The sequence below is a fragment of the Stegodyphus dumicola genome, chromosome 2, assembly GCF_044657685.1.
Source record: "Stegodyphus dumicola isolate Sdum_Otavi_A_Nest chromosome 2, ASM4465768v1".
In the NCBI taxonomy this organism is placed as follows: Eukaryota; Metazoa; Arthropoda; class Arachnida; order Araneae; family Eresidae; genus Stegodyphus; species Stegodyphus dumicola.
The window spans coordinates 170,459,188-170,477,603 of record NC_140769.1 but is presented as its reverse complement, the minus strand read 5'-3'; the positions used below and the strand labels follow the sequence as shown (position 1 = coordinate 170,477,603).

At 30.5% G+C, this 18,416-nt stretch overlaps 1 protein-coding gene across 7 annotated transcripts in view; it reads right to left on the bottom strand.

The window, feature by feature from the left end:
• Positions 1-9,025: 9,025 nt before the first annotated feature.
• The window catches only part of pnut (septin 7-like protein pnut), a 198,347-nt gene continuing 188,956 nt past the window's right edge, over positions 9,026-18,416 (bottom strand). For 4 of the 7 annotated variants that reach the window (XM_085811442.1, XM_085811435.1, XM_085811437.1 and 1 more), the window contains one exon: positions 9,026-15,642. In XM_085811442.1, the coding sequence (XP_085667568.1) occupies positions 15,591-15,642 (52 nt within the window). In that variant the 3' untranslated portion in view covers positions 9,026-15,590. The remainder of the gene's footprint in view (positions 15,643-18,416) is intronic. The other 3 variants (XR_015039653.1, XM_085811436.1, XM_085811441.1) reach the window with 1 other exon arrangement.

Genomic DNA, 18,416 nt, shown 5'->3' with positions numbered 1-18,416 from the left:
GCATAGTAGAAGTTTATTTGATTACCTCATTTGCTATAATGTAGACAGTTCATTCATTCTAAAAGATTTTTATTTAGAAAACTCTTCTCGCAACCAGGAGCGCTAATATGAAGAAAGTTCGCACTAGTGTTACAATATTTGGAACTTCGTTCTGGATATTGTATTTTAGAATAAATTGCAAAAATTCCCTTTCATGTTCCTGTTTCGTTTTCCCTACTAAAATTATTTAATTTCAGTAAGGAATTCCTTTCATTTAGTAGGGAATTTCAGAAAGAATTCCCAGGTTTGTTTCCAAAACTATGCAGAGCCTGCTGGCGACTCGGCCACTTCCCTAGAAGCATGAAACTAGCCGAAATTGCACTCTTTCACAAGCAGGGCAAAGATCCGTCACACCCGGCATCTTATAGGCCCATAAGCTTACTGCCTTCAATCAGTAAGATTTTAGAAAAAGTAATTCTGCAATGCCTTAATTTCCACATGTGCAGGAACAAGTCTATAAACGAAAAACAATATGGCTTCTGCGCAGGAAAGTCCACAGATAATGCCTTAAAACAACTGCTAGATAACATAGAGCAGAACAAAGACAACAATATGGACACACTGGTTATTTCGTTGGACATCAAAGGGACATTCGACTCGTTGTGGTGGCCAGACGTAGTCGAATGCCTAGACATCATCAAATGCCCAAAGGAAATCCTGAATCTTATACGCAGCTACTTGCAGGATCGTTGGATACAGGTTACAACGGACAATGATGTACTCAAAATGAAATTGGAAAGAAGCTGTCCCCAGGGTTCCTGCTTGGGACCTACACTTTGGAATCTTGTAGGGAACACAGCCTTTGCGCTCTATAACCAACAGCAAGGAGTGGGTATCCAGGCGTACGCAGATGACTTTTTATTGGTCATTTCTGGTAGCACGGACATTAGGTTAAAGACACAAAACGCAATCAATACTTTTGCAAGCTGGGCAAATCAGCACAAATTAAATATCTCAGCAGATAAAACTAAACAACTGTTTATATGTAAGTATGGAGCGCGAAATAGGATTCCCAACATTAAGCTAAATGGAGTATCTATAAAAAAGGTCACTGACCTTAAATATCTAGGTATTATATTTAACAATAGGCTTTCCTGGGTACCATATATTAAAGAGCTTAAGCAGAAAATAAATCAAATTAGTAATTCCATGGTTAGAACATCAGGACCTCATTGGGGCACTCCAATCACTATGCTCAAAAGCAGGTACAGAACAATCTCAGAAAAGATCATATTATATGGGGCTGCCATATGGGGAAGGAAGCTTACTGCCCATATGAGGAGGCAGCTTCTCACCATACAAAGAATGCAACTTTTGATCATATGCAAAGGTTATAAAACATCCCCAAATGCGGCACTGCAAGTGCTGGCGGGAATCCCCCCATTGGACCTTCTAGTGGAGAGAAAATCACTATTAGTAAGGACATTGCGCCTAGAAAATAACGTCTCTCTGTGACAAAAGACATTCTACCATACAGACTATGAGAAGCGCAAGCCGATCATGCTTGGACACCCTGCAGATACTGATTTATCGCACACAATATACATGCAATACACGCCGCCAAATGAGAAGGCATTTGCTATTTATACAGATGGCTCAAAGACGGAGAAAGGCACAGGCTGCGCCTACTGTGTACTCCAAGAAGGAGAAGTGGTTAAAACTTGGGAAAGACGACTGGCAGACAATAATACCGTCTTTCAGGCAGAGCTTCTTGCATTAAAAGCAGCCATCAATTTGGCAAAATATCAATTAGGATTAAAGGTCAACATATATAGCGACTCTGCCTCAAGTTTGGATTCCATCCGAGGGCACAAGACAAGGAGTCCTTTGGTGCAAGATATTCAGAAAATTCTTCTAAGTATCCCACCAGATGACAGACCTATCCTGATCTGGGTTCCAGCTCATGTGGGTATTACTGGCAATGAAGCGGCGGACCTGCTTGCGAAATCAGCTGCCAATGACTCCAGTAGACTGGAAAACGCAGTAAGTGTTCCGCAGTCCTATTTAAAAAAAAACCACGCTCAATAGCCTTTTTCAAGAATGGCAGAAAAGATGGGAAAGGGAAAGTACAGGGAGGAGAACCTACAAGTTCTTTCCAAAAGTCACGTGCTCAGTTAATACATACAGCGGAGCACAAACTCAATTCTACATTGGCCAGGGTCCCTTCCCACATTATCTTAAGAGATTCGGCATACGATCATCAGATTTGTGTGAATGTGGTGCGGTAGGTGATGCAGATCACTTCCTCAACTGCCCACAAACCGATAAACTGCATTTAAAAATGCCAAGCAGTGAATACTGGCCGCAATGGGCGGAGAAAACCCGCGGCAACAAGCAGACGAAAACTAAAATAGAGGAGGTAATCAGGCTTTGCTCAGCAAGATACTATGAAATTCTCTCCCTCTCTTGAGAATTGTATCTTCGCAGCATAATTTTAATAGCAATTCAAAATACTACAACAACTGAATATCAATACTAGGAAAATAGCTCACCCCGTAGAATAATAACAGGACTGTAAGAGCAAAACTATTGTAATGTAAGCACATTACTATCCAGTTTGTATGTACTTTATAAAAATAATATTGTAAAGCAGTTTAAATGATATTGAAAATCCAGTCAATGTGTAAATGAATTACAAGTTTAATTTTTATTATCTCAGTAAAAGTATTGTAAATATGAATTCATATAATGTTTAAATGTACACATAGCTGTCATGTTTTATGTATCTATCATATGTAACTTGTACAAGACAATGATTGTAATCAACATATCTATGCTTATACACAGGCCTTGTATGCCCATGTAATATTTATATGTATATTTTTACACGGAGGAAATTTTCCCTTCTGCCAGGATGACTACTAACACTGTAAGACTTTTACAACAAAGTCAGGTCAGTGGTTATCTCAGGCGGCGCTCAGTAGGGAATTTCATTTATTAATAATTTAAGTGAAATGAAACACTTAAATCACCTCTCTCTTAACAAGTAATTCTTCCTTATTAATGTCACCGTGATCATAATTAATTGATATTCGCAATTTTTATTCAGTGTTTCGACGGAATGAGAAAGGTATAACAAGAGTATGTAGCTGTTAAAAATCTTAGTAGTAAATTAGTAAAACCAACTAATTTTGAATTTGATGTTCATTTCAATGTGCAATTCAGAATCTCATTATTCTTTGCTTTCTTCGACGATCCACATGACTAATCCCTAGAAGGTTGTTTCACACTAAAAACGCCGCCCCCCAAAAATGTGTTGCCCTCTTTAGCTATGCCACTGTGCAGACCAATGATAGAGCGCATTAAAAACAATAAGGACAGGAGCTTTTTTGAGAAATCGAATTTTGACCTTTCACTTGATGGCATTTTAAAAGCATATGATCTCACAAACGGAAAAAACTGTAGAAATTTCAGTTCTACACCAGAATACATGTTCTCAATCAGGTGGAATTCACCCTTGGGCGGTATTTCATAGCTTCAGGGGGAGGAATGCGGCCAGCCTTTTATTTAGTTGTAAAATATTTCATTTTAATTTCTGAGCATAAGTAACTGCTTTTATTTAAATTTCGGCATTTATCAACATTTTCTGTATATTTGTCGTTTAATTTATAAAAGAATAATATAAATAAATCCATTTTCATTTTTTGAGTTTTAGAGAGAAGGGAGCGGAAAATGATCTCCTAGCAATGGTGAAAAGGGTGCTTTGGGTAAAATAGGCTCAGAACCACTATAACTTGACTCTAAATAAATAACTTTTGTATACATTTTGTTATGTCTTTAAATCTTCAACAGACCAGCTGATTTAATTTTCAGGTTCTTCAAATATACAGTAATTCCATCTCTATATACGCTTTTATTTAGATAGCTGACGGTGTTTCACTGTGGCTGGAATTTTGTCTAGGGGGGGGCACCGACAGTTCTATATCTCTCGCTCTACTAGGGCAATTAACGAAATTCAATTTGTGTTTTTCATGTCTCGAATGCACGACCTGGGATATGTATTAGATTTATATATAACACTGTTCTAATATAGGTATTTTACACAAAATCGGACTTCTTCTGAAATAACATCCCAATTATTTTACATATTTCGATTCTACGACTCAAATTATGCCAAACTGCCAAGTTTTGTAAAAATGGCAGGAGTAGTTTTTAAAAAATTAGCTTTCAAAATTTTTCCACTCAATATTAATTGAATTTTTTATATATTTATTAATATCACTTTTTTTTTAAAATTAAACTTACTTAATTCCTTTTTCCACAATTCGAAATTTAGGTTCATTCCAAATAAAATTCACCCATTTTTTATCATTTATTCTTAAAATTTGTATGTTTAAATAACTTTTATAAATTTTTCGGAAAACATTTTGAATTATAAACCAATCAAATTTTTACCATCATCTTAAAGTAGATGTATTTCGAAGCATACCTGCAAAAAATTAAGCGAAATTTCCTATGATATACGTGAATTTACATATTGTCGAGTTTTGAAATTTGGCACATTTGTTAAGCGATAATAAAATAACGGCAAATGTGGCTTAAGCACTTTGTTAAAATTATTTGAAATAATGAACAATGACATTTTCCCCGCTCGTTTACAATGAAATAAAGAAAAGGAAAATAGGTTGCTAAAAAGTATAAATTAAGAAGTTAAGCAAGTAAATTATTCTTGGCGCAAACTGAAAACAAAATATGACAGGATAAATTTTTGAATTTCTCCATAAATTTCGCACCACATTCACAGAATAACGGATACAGTCACAGTTATATACAGACAGCTAAAGTTGCGGGGTTGTTTATATGAAGTAATGCAATTAAATAAACAGAAAATAAATAATTCAAAATTCCAGTTACGGTTAAAGCGTCCCCGTGTTCCTCTCAAGTACAGTTGGTACTGATACATCATACGCAGCGAGGTTTAAATCCTATATATAATATAATCATTCTATAAATAGCAAATTTTCACCTTTTTATACTTTTTAGTATATAGAAAAGTTGGTAATGGCAAGCATATATATACTCTTCCCCAAAAGCTTGACCACCCATGCTTCAGAAGAATGAAAAAGTCATCTTGTAAGTTTAAGATATTATGAGCATCATTGACATTTATCAATGGTATGATGGACTTGTGATGCATGTTATTTAATTCTCTAAACAATACCTTCAAAAACACTATTAGCTCAGTTTTCATTTGCTGCAGTATATTAATATTGCAACATTCTATGGTTCTGCAGAAAAGTTCTGTTGGGCAGGTGCAGTAGCATTTTTCCACAAGTGGTTTTAATTTATAAATTTTTATTAAAATAACGGGGAAAAATACTGATATACTAGACAGAGCTTTAAAAAACCGTGGAAATTTTTTCTGGCGCAATGTGTTTGTTATAAGACCAAATTTAAAGCACGGCTGCAACAATAACCGAGTAGATGTGATTTTTTTTCTTTCTTTCAATTATTTACTTTGCTATAAATGATAGCCATCAAAGAAGTGCATACCAGTACAAATATAAAAGTTATATTATCTTCTTTACATGTAATGAATTTTCTCTTTTGCTACTCCTCTAACGTTTCAGTTTATCACATATCAGTTTTTGATTTTAAGACAAGTAATTCTTAAGCACATTTTTAGTTCTGTTTTAATATCTCTTCTCCCATATTCTTCAAAAGTTACCCTTCTTAGATTAGTTTACCACGTTAAAACTTTTCTTTTCTTCTATTTATAATTATGAACGAACTTCCAGAAATTTATTTTATCTAAACAGAACATTTATGATTATTTCTTTTAATATCTCCATCTGCAACATTTTGTCAGTGTATATAAACATAATAATTTTTTGGCACAAAAATAGGAAAATAATAAATATGTACCGTACATTTCGGAGTATGACGCACATTTGTAATAAAAAAAAAGATCGAAATTCACGGGTGCGCGTTGTATGCCGGATATAAAAATGAGATTTCAAAATAAGCAAAAGATGAGCATACAAAAATTAGATTTCTACATGTACTAAATACCGTTCATTTAATAGAAATGACATACTTCATGAAATTAAAAATTTTCATTATCAGATAACAGGAAAAGTTTATATTTCTCTTCCGTTATATCTCCAAGCTCATTATCATCATCAATGCTAACTAAATGATAATGTCTCGTTCCATTTAGATTGTTAGATATACTAAATTTTTTAAATGACGTTTGAATTATGTGGAGTTCAATTTCATGCCAGTACTTTTATTATCCACTAACACAACATTTTTAGACTGGCATGACGCTTTTGGCCTACTTTTGTAAATGTTTTCCGCCTTCTAACATTCAGGTATTCCACTTTCACTTTAAAAATTTCTTTGAATGGTTTATTGATACATATATCTATAAACAACTCGAATTCATCTATACGCCAACCTAATGGCGTTAATCTGCCTGGAATAATTGCCATGTCTATTTCACATTCAACAATTTCTTCGTTTTATCCGTTACACGAGATCTGAACATGTTCCAAACTAAACAACATTTTGGATTTTTTAAGGCAACAGGCTGCTTCCCAAACATTTCTTATTCACAATTTCACAGTATTTTCGCCCCTCCTTTCCTTGTGAATACGAATGAAAAAAAACCATTTGGGAAATTATATTTCGGCATTATCTTTCTTCTAAAAATACCATGGTTTTTCATTTTGTGCAGTCTGCTGTTGCAAGAGAGCGCTACGGTCAGGATTATACATATAATTCGTGATCTGTTCCTTTCACATGTTTTTCTATTTCCTACCATATTAAACATTACTGAAGCTTCATCTATATTTCCACTATTTGACAGTAAATATTTTGTTTTGCTTCCGTAGGTCGATAAACATACTTATGAAAACTTATCAATTTATTGTCCAAATTTTTCGGAACCTTCTGTAAAACTTTTTTTCCCCTCATAGAACTAAATTTTTCCATGCCACAAATCGACTACACCAACTCAAAATTGCTTTAAAGTTTTCACTTTTATTTGCATTCTTTTTTGGCCACTTTAAGGCAAATAAACATACGCTGTTTCTTGTTATTAATTCATTCTGGCAATTTTTCAACACCCAGTTCACAACACTTCTAAGATATGCATTTTCGTTACTCTTTTATGCAAAACACTTTTAATCTTTAGCATACCGCTCAAACGGTATACTGGTTAGCGTCGTTGACTGCCGGGCTTCGAATCCCGGAGAAGGCATGGATGTTTGTAAATGTATCATGTCCGTGCAACATGGGCGCATTCTAAATATGCGGCGAGTCGAAAGTCCTCTGAAGAAATTGATGGTAGGAGAAGAGGGATGAGTGACCCTCGAACTCATCTCCCCAGGGAGCTCTCCCTCCCTCAAAGCTGGGGAAGGAGGAAGGAACTGAGCTAAATCACACAGTCACCAGTAAGGTGCTCAAGGCTCTTGCCAACGACAGATGTACACTCCTTGCCAAGAAGAATTTCATGGGCTTAGGCTGACTATAGGTTAGACAAGGGAAAATTAGTAACAACAATTCTTTAGTATATTAATTATTATTTCATTCTTCTTCCACGTATGTATGAAACTTTCCCAACACTAGACATCAGCATGATTTCATTTCCTTTTGCAAAATGAATGATTTTGCATCTGAAACCAAAACTATGTTTATTTCATTTGGCAGGATCCATATTCACTACTAAAAAGAACACTATATCAACTGTATTTCAATTGAAACAAATGCAGTTTACTAAAATGTTACTAAAACAAATGCGCAAAGTCATTCGGGTTGGAAGTGCATTCTTACCCCAAATTATATCCCCCTTTATTCGAAACCTAGCACTCTTGTGCACATCTGCATTGAATACAACCCACCTACTTTTCAGAATTATTTATTCCATCCCCTGACACATATCGTTCTCCCTATCACTCCTCAGTTCAGTGTACCACTGTTCGAAAGCCTGAGAAAAACCTTCAGTTGAACAAATTCAAAAGCATCACACATGTATCTTTCAGGTTTCTTCGTAAAGAAAAGGGTGTGCGTTATACAAGAATATACATGAAAATAAAAAAATGTAATTTGAAATTATAGGCACGTGTTATACACCAGTGTGCAGTACAGAATATACAGTACTTTATACATAGGTATAATGTCCATGTTACCTCATTATGTATGTTGCAAATTATCACACAGAATAAATTTATAAGGAACAAACATTTATTTTCTTTTACTAGGAGAAGCACTGGGCATGGCCTGTTATGACCATGAGACCAACTTGTTTGATCAGGTGGGTCAGGCTATGCCCACTACTGATACTGATACTAGGAGCAGCATTTCAGTAATAAAAGATGATGACAATCTGGCCACATTTGAAAGTTCTCAAAAATTTAAGTAGCTGATATTGCAGCTTCAAGCCATAAATTCTGTATTTTCTCACATATTCCAGTTTCTAATATACAAAAGGCTCAGGAAACTATGATGAAGCAAGTTTGCTGATTTTGATATGTCAATACACAGTTTATTAGACCACCACTAAAAGCATATTCTCATGCATATTGATGGAATACATTAAAAGACCTGGCAGTGAGAATTTCATAAATCTGAATTCCCTAAAACAACAGCTGAGATGGAATTCGAAGACTCAAGTAACCGATTGTTGGAAGGAAACACAGGAAGTAATACCAATGGTGTTGCCCCATACAATTCTGAAGAGATCAGCAGATAAGCTACTAACAGATCAATTTACTAAATTTGCTCAAATTTTAGTGAAGGGTAATCTCAAGGAGTCTGTTGATTGATTTTAAATGAAAATTATACAAACAGGTAAGAGGTTTGTTTGAACTGATCTTAAAACTACAGGTGCAAATATACAAAATAAATATTATTCCACATGCCTCACAATTTAAATAATTAACTGATCTATTTTAATATTGGGCTACACTGATACGTAACATACTTGAAATGTGCGAATGTACTGATATATTGTTTTTCAAGATAATAAAACAGATTTTCATAATTCAGCAATTGAAAATTTTATTTGTGTCTTAAAAAAGTCACATTTTAAGTTCATTATCTTGTACTAGTGATCACAATGTTCATGAACAGTAAAAACTAACATTGCACTACAATATGATCTTAAAACATTTGGCATTTACTGTAAAAATGTTCAATGTAAAAATTTGTAAGCAAACTGCATTGATAAGACTAATGCACATTGAAATGCTCATAAAATGCAATAAATACAAAATCAGCCATTTAAATCCTAAGAAATGCGTAACAAAATTCATGCACCATAATATACAAAGTTCTTTTTTGATGCATGACTTTTATTATAGATAAATTGTGAGCATTTGTACAACTTGCAAATATAGCAATACAATCAATCTATTTCACTAATATGAGCAAACTGTACATTCCTGTACTGAAAGAAGGAGAACAAAGATGAGCTGAAGAATATTTCTCCTTCCAAAGTCATACTCCCAATGTTAAAAATTTGACTTAAAATTATGCATACAATGTCACCTTTTCTTTACATAAATCTGCAGGATTCACAAAAATATAAACTTAATAATAAAAAAAAATATAAGAGTAATTCTTATATCATTTTAAAATCAATATGTTTAAATGGTCATATTTCTTTCACTTTATCCATAAAATTGAATTAACTTACTTTAAAACCAGTCTTTATGAATGGATTTCTATTGCAATACATGAATAAAAACATTCAATTTTATATATTTATTCACAGGCCTTTTTTTTTTTTTTTTAATTGCTTCTGCTTATATCGTGTGAATTTCAGCAAAGTACTAAAAAGAATATGCAGATTTAATAAATAGTTATAAATAAACAGAAGAATAAAAAGCCTTATGGTTTTAATAAATATCTAAAAAGATCAAAATGATACTTTATTCAGAGATCATCTTAGTACATTTAACATGCATTTCTGGCAAAACATTTAGTGAAGAGATGTGGGGGGGGGGAAATACTTTTCCAAATTTCACTCACACACCTTTTTTTTATGTTCTAAATTTTATTACTACTACATTTTCCTCTTCCAAGTTTTGAAAAAATGTACCCTACATAGATGATATGTTGCATTATTACATCAAATTTTGAACTATTTACAAATTCTGTTACACAATCCATAATTATTTATTATAGATCAACGTCTTGGATTTAACATACAACTTTTTAATCATACTGAATTTCAGATTTAAGCTTCTATGAATGAAACACATCAATAATTTGCTATAATAAATTGCAGATATGTTAAAATTCATTTTGAAAAATGGGGGGAAAATTATTCCTACTGAGTTAGAAGCAAAATAAGGATACAAACTAGTTTTCATTACACGTTTACAGTTTCTTTAAATATACTGTAGCTATTAAACACATCAGAAATTGAATTAATGAGCTGGAAAATTTAAAATTAATACATTAATCAGTATACAGTATATCATGTTTTCAAACTTAAAACTAAAATTAATGAAATTCATACTAATTTCAGTAGCTGATAAATATTTTGTATTCCTGGAAATTAAAAGTCACAGGGGGGGGGGAAATATGAAGGAGTTATTTAGCTCTTGATAATTTAAAAACATGTATGATACACTAAATAAACTGCCAGTTCTTAGTTCTAAAAACGTTTAAAATTCTTCTTCATTAATTCAACCTATTCTCCACCAAGAACTGTACTATCTTGCTGAAAAATAGTACATTTTATTAAAATGAAAAGATAAATTTAAAACAACCAAAGTTAACAGTTTATAAATTCACTATCCAAAATCTAAAAATCAAATGTTTTCTTTTTGCTCTTTCTTTAATGTGAAAATTTATTAATATAATTCCCTCCACCCCCAAAAAAAGTCACACAGTTTAATCCATTGATATATTATTATGAAAGTGAAATACATGTAATTCATCGATGACTTTTTATTTATCAAAAGAGAATCTTAATGAAATCACATTTCATTATGAAACTGATTCAAAGCTTATAAATAGAAGAACTTTAAAAATAGTTTCTTACTAAAATTATCAAATGTAAAAAGCTATGAGTTTTATTAAAGTCTGTTACAGCATAAGAATATTTTACCCTGTTGACAAGAAATCACTTCATAAACTATAAATAAATATGAAACTTTATACAACCACTATCTAAAACTAGTAAATGTTTTAAGTCTTTTTATCCCCAAAAGAAAACTTCTGATGCAACTCGCCCCTCTACACACACACACACACACATAAAGGAGGGGACATGTTTTAATACAATTTGAATCTACTAAAATCAATTCCTGTAAAATTATGAAATTTAAAGATAAAATTATATTTACTGCAACCTCATAAAAATATTTTTGATACCACATGGATAAGAAAGATTAAATTTAAACAAAATTTATGCTAATTATATACAATAAGATTTTGATTCAAATTAATTTTAACAACACTTAGCACAGTCATACCATCAATACAGGTTTTAACCTCTTTTGCCACATATTTTTTAGATTGCCATGTGAAATTAATGGAGCCTTTCTCAGAAATACAAATGGAAATATAACCAGCACTGATACAGATAGGATATGATATAGATAGGAAGGATTAAATACAATCAATAAAATGCAGTCAATCACTCAAAATGTAGTCAATTAAAAATTTTTTTTTTCAAACACATGTTTCAAATGTTTTAATTAAAAAGCAGTTAATTCTTTCCCATGAAATGTTAAGAAATATTATTTTAAATTCAAAATGCTGAGAAAATAAAAATTGATGAATAGCAATAATTACAGCATAATGAAACCCAAACGCAAGCAATATTTATGAGAATATTCACAAAAATTTACATTCTCAAATGTTATATGTATAAAACACAAAATGGTGCTTAAAAAAACTAACACATAAAATGACGGATATTTTTCCTACGTGACATTAACTGTTTTGGTATTTCTCGTTTGTTAAGGTTGGAATCAATGATAAACTGCTAAGGATAAAATTATGCCAAACCGTGTTATCACTCAAAAGACATTTTTTTAAGATTTTCCAATATTAGTAACTTGTTAATATTTTATTAATGAACTATTTATTAGTACCATTGTCTCCCACAATAGAGTTAGATAAAGGGAAAACTAATTTAGATTGCTCATTAAATTTAACATAAAACAGCTGACATACACATTTAGGGAGAAAAATTATTGTTAATGTAAACTTTTAAATTACACATTTTACATTGTGGAAAATATTAAGTGTAAAAATATACATCAACCATGAGAAAGTATTAAATATTTAGGATAACATAGTCAGTACAATGACTTAGTAAACTGGAAATGCTATGGATGCATTTTCAACTTAAAAGGAAAAAAAAAAAAAAAAAAAAAACCTTGAATGTGATATTATATTAACACATTTGGTTCTTCCTCACTTCACTGATAAACTCTACATAGAAATTCACATACTCAAAAGTTTTAAGTGGCACTCACATGAATTAAGAATTTTTTTTAAATGCATAAATAAGAAACAATTTTATGTTGTTATACATTATTAGATTAAGTTAGTAATAGATTAAATATACAGCAGTAAAATAATACACTAAGAAGTTTTGACATATAAGGAAGAATAAGCTCCCATTTTATTATAATGTCCATATTTTCAGGCTTTAAGGAAAAAAATACACAAGTTTCAAATAGTTCTACATTCTCAGAAAATTATAGCTACAGATATTTACTTAAATTCTCTTCCCTGACCGAAACGAAATATTATGTACAAAAGAATTAATTATTCTTTAATAACTGACATTTCATAAAAACAGATTTTAATTTTTGATTACAATGCTTATAGTATTTCTTTGCTCCATAACAAATATTTGTAAATATTACATTTACTCCATCGATCAAAAATACTAGTGGTAAATAAACACAAGAGGCTGAATTTTGTTTTATTTACAGCTGATATTTCCATTCTCAAACAGGTTTACTTCTTAAACCAAATCCATTGTTTCTCATGACCCCTATTACAGCAAAATGTCAACATGTTACATTATGGAACAAAAGAAAAAATTACACAAGGAGATAAGAATAAAAGATATTAACTATTAAAACTCATATACTATAATAACACACAATTCTAAACATGTGGCTAAAAATACAATACTTTTTGGAATGAATACTGAAAGAATCCTTCAAGAAAAAAAAGAAAAACAGCAGATGCAGTACTGCTATAAACCACGGTTATTCCCCCTGTTGCAATTCATAAATAGCAAAATGCAAAATTTGAAAATTAATATACTCATTAATGCTAACAAAAAGGCATATTTAAATACACTCACATCAACTTATTCTAGAAAAGGACTTTAAACTAATAAAATATTTATTTAAAAAAAAAAATTTAGCAGTCTAATTACCATTTAAGTACTTTTCTCTGAGCAGGGAAAAAAAAAAAAGATTTGACATCTGCTCTTCAGCCCAAGTTAAATTTAAATTTTTTACAGTAAATCACCAGGTTTATGTAAATAAGAATCAAATTTTCTTTTTAAACACAACTTCTTCTTTAAAAAAACTTGCAAAAGAGCTGAACTCAGATGAGGATTATTAATTGCAAAATGAACCATCATAAGTAATAAAGTCATATAGTAGTGAAGGCATTAAAAAAAGTGCATGAAAACTAATTTCTACATACATACTTCAACTGAAGTTTTCATAAAATTAAACAGTCAAACTAATTTTATAAAGAAATGACAAATGCATCTTAATAGAGATAATACAATTTGCCATTACACAAGGTACCACCTGAAATGAAGGTAGGAATCTTATACCCCATAAAATATCCATAATAAGGTGCTGAAGAAATATCTGCACCTTATTATGGATTAATCTGGGGAAATATAGAAAATTTTAAGGGCTAGAAAACAATAATGAATATCCAATATATGTTCAGCCACAGCAATACATCTGCAATCTTAATTCCAATCAGAAATGTCATGATAGTAAAATAAAAAAATAAGATTACATGCAATATGCTATAGGAATTATTTTAAATAATTTAAATTTTGTGATAAAAAGAAAAGGAGTTTGCTGAGCTTTAAATTTCAGTATTTTCATGATAGTAATATATAAAAAAACAGTTAACTCTAACAACATTAATCCTGGCTTAAATTGACAATTAAGTAAATAACTCAATTATGTTTTATGCAAAGCATGAAACTGATATCCCACTAAGACTAAAGGAAAGTAACTGAAAAACTTCATTATATTAAAATCATGAGGTGTAATTTCTAATGATACTATCATAAAATATTAAATACAAACATAAGAACTTTTCTGAGTATTTCTTTTATCATAATATGACAGGGTATTTGAAAAAATTTAAACCTCCACCTTCCACATAGTCAGCTCTTATCACTAAAAAGGACATAAAACAAAAGCACAGCACGGTTTTTATCAACAGAAAGGAAGAATATGTGATTTTTAGAAATCTACCAATATATATTTGATATATTATATAGATATATTTACATATAAAAATGTTTTTCAGCATAAAAAAATTCTGTTACCAGCATTTGCTAAGAAAATGTGACTTTTAAAAATGCAACATTATGAATCTGAGTTGATGTTGTAGCATTAAAAAATATTTCCCAGCCTGTACTACAATTCTACAAACATGCAATCACTACATCTCAAATATCTAAATTTTGACTTTATATTTATAAAAAAATTAAAGCTTTAATTACAATGTTTTAATAATTATACAAAAACACATTTCCTTCCCTCTTCTTCTTCTTCTTTTTTTTTTTTTTTTTTAAATACTACAACAGAATTTTAATTTTCATGTCTTTAAAATGTAATTATAACATCCAGGGGAAAATTTTTTCCAGTTATTAAGTTCCAATTCAAAACATTACCAAATACACATACTGCTGAAATCAACAAATCATTCTCAAATAATTTAACTATGAATATAAATTGACCATCATCAGGATAATCAAATGGGGAAAATAGTGGCCTAATATATCTATTGTTTATTTATCATACTTATTTCAAAATAAATTGAGAAATAAGAATAAAGTCACACTATCTGAAAAAGTTACTTTAACATACAACTTTTACTAATTCACATGCCAATTAGTCCCAGAACACAACTTCTCTACAAATGAACAATAATACACTTTGACAACTTTCTGAATAAATATTCATGAAAACTCTTCTGTTATTTGGCAATTTCAATACATAAATATAACAGACGAAGCGACAATGTGCTTTTATTTATATAAAAGTTTTCAACATTTGATGATGGGGAAAAAAAAAAAAAAAAAACTTTTTAAGTACCACAGTATATTTCAATTTAATATAATCAAATAAAAATGTTATTTATAAATGAATAAAACTATATATACAGATACATTCAAATGCAACTTGGGAATGCAAAACCAAAAATGTACAAGCTTTAATGTAGGCAATGGCAAAATATTAGGTGAGCAAGTTTTTCATGAGCTGTTGTTAATTTTCAACAGCAACAGAGATAATAGTAGCAATGATGACATTGGACAGCACAAAAGCAAACAACGTAAATGGAGGCACAGTAAATCAAATTTTCTCTTAGAAGAGACCTTTCTTTTTTTCTTTTTTCTTTTCTTTGCCATCCAAATGCCTGAAAAACAGTAAATGCTATTTTAAGGTGCACAAAAAAAGCTACCAATAACATTCATGCAGCATGCAATTTCATTGCTCAAGCAATCAATGAAAAGATTTCAGTATGCAAACATGCCATGAATTTTAGTCACATTAGCTAAAGAGAAAGCATGAAAAGTTGATTTCATCATATATTGTCTTTTACCTAAAAGGATATTTTTTAAAATTAAATTCCCTCCACAAAAATTTACATAATTCCTTAAATTTTGTATAGTTAATAATGAGGATAATTCATTAATATGTAGTTTTTAATAGTTACTTTTTAAATATTGAAATATGAAAATATTTTATGGTATAAAAAATTCTTTAAAAGAAATTAAAAAAAGAGAATATTTTAATATATAAAAACGTTTTAAGAAACTTGTCCTAATTTAAGATACTAAAACAGAGAAAAAAGATACAAATATTCTAAGAGTCTTTCTAAAATGAAAAGGATTTTAAAATAACAAAGATTACTGGTTATTCAGGTTATTTAAAAATAATTTTTTATAATATCTTTCATTTTAAAACAGTCTTGTTTATTCAATGGGGGAATTACTTTTTAGAACAGTTACATGATATCGAAGCATTACAGGGCGATTCAAAAATATCTGATAAAATTTGGCAGGTATAGGGGACCCAAATAAGCAGGTTTTCTTATGTTAAGCATGTATGCAAATGGTGCAACTGAGATGGTATTAGGCACTACTAAGAAGTAAAAATATTCTGCAGGTGTAAATTGACATTCCCTGTATACATTTTCAGCTGTTACACATACATAGAGCTTACTTATGAGCACGTCCTTTGGAGCAGTTACTCCAATTCTGTCTGCAATCTCAATGATAAAATACATGTTGCCAAGTCTGTGTTCCTGTAGCCATGTATTGCTTGAAATCCAATATGGAATGATGATTTACATAGCTTTCTGTCTATCACTCAACAGTGTCCCATACAAAGCATCTTTTCCACACATACATTCCATCACACAATCTACTTATTTTGGGTTTCTCTGCTAGCCTTTGCATTTTGTGTTTGTATATGCATCCAAAACGCAATTTTAAACCTAATATAAGGGTTTTAATCTAATTATTATTTTTAAATTCATCCTGCAAACATCACACAGTGCTTTTTAAAATGCCAATGTTCTTAAATCAAGTTTATTAAATGTAGTTAAGAAATGCCACAATATAATTACACAGTTAAACAGAAACTGGTTAAAATATAAATCCTAAATGCATTTTACAATATTTAATATTAAAGAATTAAAGCAATGGAAAAGGGAAGGGGGGAATCAAAACAAAACTAACTACCCCCCCCTCAAAAAGGTCTTTGGAATATGCAAAAAAAAAAAAAAAAAAAAAAAAAAACTTATAAGTGTGTGCATATAATTATATTCAAAGCAAATTTTAATATCAGACTCAATTTGGTAATGAAGAAAAAGGAATTGGAACAAATATTGCAAAAACACAACGTAAAATAACTAAAAATATCTGTATACAAGAAAACATTGAAAGATTGCAAAGGATCCTTAAAAAGCATGGATATGGATTTCTGTCATTAATAAAACATTTTTGGTAAAAATGATAGAGCAACATCTTAATTAATAATTTTTTAAATACAGTTTTTGATTTTAAAACACATGCACACACACAAAGCTTAGAGATGTGTATGTATAATTATATTCAAAGTAAATTCAGATATCACACTCAATTTAGTAAAGAAGAAAAAAGATTTGGAACATATATTGCAAAAAATACAGCATAAAGTCACTGTAAAAATATCTGAATTCAAGAAAAAGGTGAAAAATAGCAAAGGATTTTACATTTCCTGGCATATTTTCTTCAGATGCTAGCACACCAAAAGTGAAAAAGAAAAGTACAAAGCAAAATAAACATGATCTTACTTTATATAAACATATGTATGTGTCTGTTTGTGTGCAAGATAAAAATACCTATATCAAAATTCTAATTTTAATTTGTAATAGTCTTTTAACTCTCTTTTTAGTTCGGCTTCCCCCCTTTCTTAAAAAAAAAAAAAAAAAAAAAAAAAAAAAAAAAATGTTTATAACAAATTGCTCTAAACTGCATCATTTCAAAATTAATCCATGGCTTGAGGTTTTCGTATAATGCCAATGTTAAGCACTTACATAATGCTTCAACCAACAATAATTTCCAATTTGCAAACTTATTATTAACCAATAAAAACAAAGGTACACAAAAACTAAGTCATTCTGCACCAAATTTTTCATCTTGAACAAGTTGCATTTTCTCTCTTACTTTCACCCTGCCAAACTTCTACTTCTCCACTCGTGCACATTTTTAAAACTTTTATCTGTGACTTCATCAAAAGCACCACTTTGTGGAGAAATAAGGTAATCATTCGACCGGACACAATTTGAAATATCTACGACGCCTTCAACATCTAAATTACTTCATTCATATATATATATACACTTAAATAAATTTAAAAATGAAATTCAAATAATTTTTTTAAGCCAAATTACTCACTTTAAGCTGTAGTAATTAATATCAATAAAATCAAAGCAAATTTTTGTATTATAAAATCATTATTACCACACATTAATTATTATTTGGATCATATTCTTTTGGCAAAGAATAAATAACTGGTAAACAAATTTTTCTACAAAACAACTGTATCAGTCGCCCCCCCCAAAAAAAAAAAAGTTGGGAGAAGGAATTTAGATTTTTCTACAAATGATTAAATTTATAACTTTACAAAATTTATACATCATAC